Source organism: Trachymyrmex cornetzi, unplaced genomic scaffold (genome assembly GCF_001594075.2).
Source record: "Trachymyrmex cornetzi isolate Tcor2-1 unplaced genomic scaffold, Tcor1.1 scaffold1160, whole genome shotgun sequence".
NCBI classification, from domain to species: Eukaryota; Metazoa; Arthropoda; class Insecta; order Hymenoptera; family Formicidae; genus Trachymyrmex; species Trachymyrmex cornetzi.
Window position 1 is genome coordinate 211,752 of NW_017295720.1, and position 3,534 is coordinate 215,285.

At 31.7% G+C, this 3,534-nt stretch overlaps 1 protein-coding gene across 1 annotated transcript in view; it reads right to left on the reverse strand.

Moving 5' to 3' along the window:
* Nucleotides 1–1,875: 1,875 nt before the first annotated feature.
* Vps13 (vacuolar protein sorting 13C) overlaps nucleotides 1,876–3,534 on the reverse strand; it is a 30,618-nt gene continuing 28,959 nt past the window's right edge. The window contains exons 44-46 of the mRNA XM_018513464.1: nucleotides 2,730–2,861; nucleotides 2,469–2,633; nucleotides 1,876–2,345 (exon numbers count right to left, since the gene is read on the reverse strand). Of these exons, the coding sequence (XP_018368966.1) occupies nucleotides 2,298–2,345; nucleotides 2,469–2,633; nucleotides 2,730–2,861 (345 nt within the window). The 3' untranslated portion in view covers nucleotides 1,876–2,297. The remainder of the gene's footprint in view (nucleotides 2,346–2,468; nucleotides 2,634–2,729; nucleotides 2,862–3,534) is intronic.

Sequence of the window (3,534 nt, forward strand, 5' to 3'; positions counted from 1 at the left end):
CAACCCTATCAAGAAGTTCTTGTAGATCTGACAGAATGCCAGCAGTATCGTGTCGTCCGCTTATAATAACGGATGTTATTCATTGCTACTCGTTAATTGTTATACCCAGTGCTTCACTGGGAAAAAGAAAAACACATAGTTGCTTATTTAAAAAATTATTCATTTGCATACACATTTTTTTTAAAACAACGATATGTTTTCTTTACACTAACTGATTCATCTCATTATTCTGTTCATAAAAGTATTAAGGTACGAGGACAAACATTTGATATAGTAGGAATAGATCTTCGCAAAGATGTTTTTAATCATGGACAACTTTATGTGGCCTTTTCACGAGTACGTACTTGGCAAGCGTTAAAAGTTTATCTTGGTAGTCAGCGTGACAATAAACAAATTAAAAATTATGTATATAAAGAAATATATGTATGATTTCTTTTCTCCTTTAAATTTTATATATATATATATATAGTTCTTGACATAATTATGTGATATGTTCGTATATATAATAATAAAATGAAAAAATATATAGAGCTAAAGAAATAATGGCGCGCGCGAAGCGCGCGCTTTGTGTTGTTCTAGTAAAAGTAAAAAATGGATTAAATGTTAAATAAACGAGCAAAAAGATACTGCAATTACACAAGACGGAATGTACAGAAAATATGTATAATTTTATTAAATAATGCAACAGAACAATATAGATAAATTAATTACATAATAAGCACAGTGTATACTAAGTAATATGTATAAATAAGTTGCGTCGCACGAATTAAGTTAGTACTGAATACTTTCACTTTGGTTTCGAAACTTTTCAAGTCAAGTGAAAAAAAATTAATTACGAGGATCGATTACGTTAATTACTATATATTTAAATAATTTCGTTAAATTTTTTTTATTAGTTGGTTACAACTCTATGTAATTACTAACTAGTTTTAAGAATAATAAAACGAGGTAGAAGTATCACCGATGCACAATCGTTTAGGCGTTAAAGCTCAATAATAAAATTTATTACGTTTTAACAATGCGTCTATAGAAGATACTGTTTATAGCAAATCCCTCAATATTTTCATTAGACGTAGTTAGCAGGAAGATAATTAAGTATATTATTTTATCAATTAACATACGTATCACTTAATGATGACGCTCGCGTTACAATGCGATTAACAATGCGGCAAGTTAGCGATGCGTGGTAAACTAACTTCCTACAAATATAAAAACAATATCAGTTCACCGGATTCTCATAAAAAATCTGCATAATATCTCAACAAGTACGTAGAAATAATTTTATTGTTCTGTTAATTTAATTTCATTTTCATCAAAATGAGATTAATGCCCGTATTCATAGTAAAGCCTTATATTTAAGGTTTTCTTAAATTTATCTTCAGATACTCTACGAATTATTTCATTGGCTGCTGAGCATCTAAAGATAAATTTAAGGAAGCCTCAAGTACAAGGTCTGACTATGAATACGGGTATTAGTTTCTTGTCAGTTCAGTTCAATTTGTACAATTTACTGTTATCTTAAAATTACTTTCGAATCTAGCCCGATCAATCGATTCCGCTTCGTGATCGTAGTAAATCTAGCTCTTAACAATACGATGGAAATGGTAACTCTTGCATGACTAAAACGATTCACTTAATCGTGCCGAAGCAATACTCTCTATAAATATAAATTTAAAAAACATTACTCTTTTTTGCGATATTTCTACATTTAACTATTAGCTTGGCACAAAAGATTTTTTTCTAGAGTTCCTATAAAGTTTCATAAAGTTAATAAGAATCGATTTAAATCTTTTTAAGAGATCGATCAATTAAAACAAATATATATATATATAAAATCTTAATCAAGATAAAAATAATTTTAAAGTTACGTAATTTCGTTTTCTCAGTTTTATTTGATAGATTGTGACGAATCTTTTGTGCCAATCTAACTTTGTTTGCTCGGTAATAATACCGACAACATAAAAGTTCTGAACAACTGCGTGGTAAGTAAAGTAAAAAAGTACGTCCTGTACATCCTTTCAGTTTTTTAGTACCTTTATATTCTTACGTCTCCGTTTACGTCTTCAGTTTCTTCATACATTATATAAGTAACGTCCTTTCATCTGATTGTTGCGATCACGCAGTGTCAGTCTTATAAATAGTATCTGTAGAAAACGTGCATAAAAATTGTGCGAATTCGTTTGCGAAACGTTCCGGAAGTAAAGAAGCTTGATTTGCCTTCTCATTCGCTTGTTTTCTTTTCTGATGTAACTCGAAATTGCTCGAGTGTTTCTCTTTCACCTTTGCGCATCATTGCGTTATGCTCCGGATTGATTAATTTGTTCCTGTATTTTACTGCACAATAACTATGGAAAAGATAATAACTCACATGAAGTAATAAAATATATATCAACATATAACGTAAAATAATATGACATTCCACAGAAAATTTTTTTTTTTTTCGTGAAATTATGTAACAAGATACATACCTGTTTAATATTACAATCTGTTATTAAAAGTACTTTTGATTGAGATGTACTGCCAAATAGGCTGAGTTTCTTTTTCTTACTAGTATCCTTAATAAAAATCTGTACACCTTTCTCTACGACTTTTGCCGATTCGCTAAATTCGTTCCAAGTGTGACTCCAATCAATCTGAAAAAAAAAATGGTAAAAGCATAGATACATTAGTTCTTTTATTTTGAGAAAACTAACAAGCAAAGTCAATTGATCAACGTAATAATCACTAACCCGCCAGCCACCGAACAAATCACTACGTTCAAGGTACGATAATCTTTTGTCGGTGAGTAAAAGCACGTCTTTATTGATGAATACATGATAGACATAAACGTCCGTATGCGCATATTTCCCCTTTTCTAGTTCCTATGAAAAAGAAGTCTTATATGGAACTCTCTGCATATAAATATGTGTAAATAAATTATAAACTTTGTTATGTATAACAAGAATATTCGTACATATAAGATAATAAAACTTAATTCTATTAGGTGTACAACTTTGCTTCCGCCGTTTTCCTATAGGCTTTAGCGGTAAGTGGTGGTCGAAATAAATAGATCATAGACATCATACAATAAACTTGGGCACCTGTCAACATAACCCCATAGAATCCACGTTGGAACCTGGGCCATACAAATATAGAAGAAGAAGCTAACCCCATAGAAACATTAGTCGATTTGTGTCTGCATCATAAAGTTATTCTCGATTGAAAATGTCAGTTTACGAGCCAAATTCTCGTCATTTGCGGGAGGTTTTAATTTTCTGCTTCAATATGAAGAAATCTGCGGCTGAGGCTCATCGAATGCTCTCAAATACTTATGGTGAGGCCGCTATTAGTGAAAGAACGTATCGTGAGTGGTTTCAACGCTTCAAGACGGTGACATCGAAGACCGGGATAGCGGTGGAAGAGAGAAGGTTTTCGAAGATGCAGAATTAAAGGCATTACTTGATCAAGACTCGTGTCAAAATTAAGAAAAATTGGCACGATCATTGGGAGTAACTCAACAAGCCATTTCAAAACGCCTCAAAGCCATGGGAATGA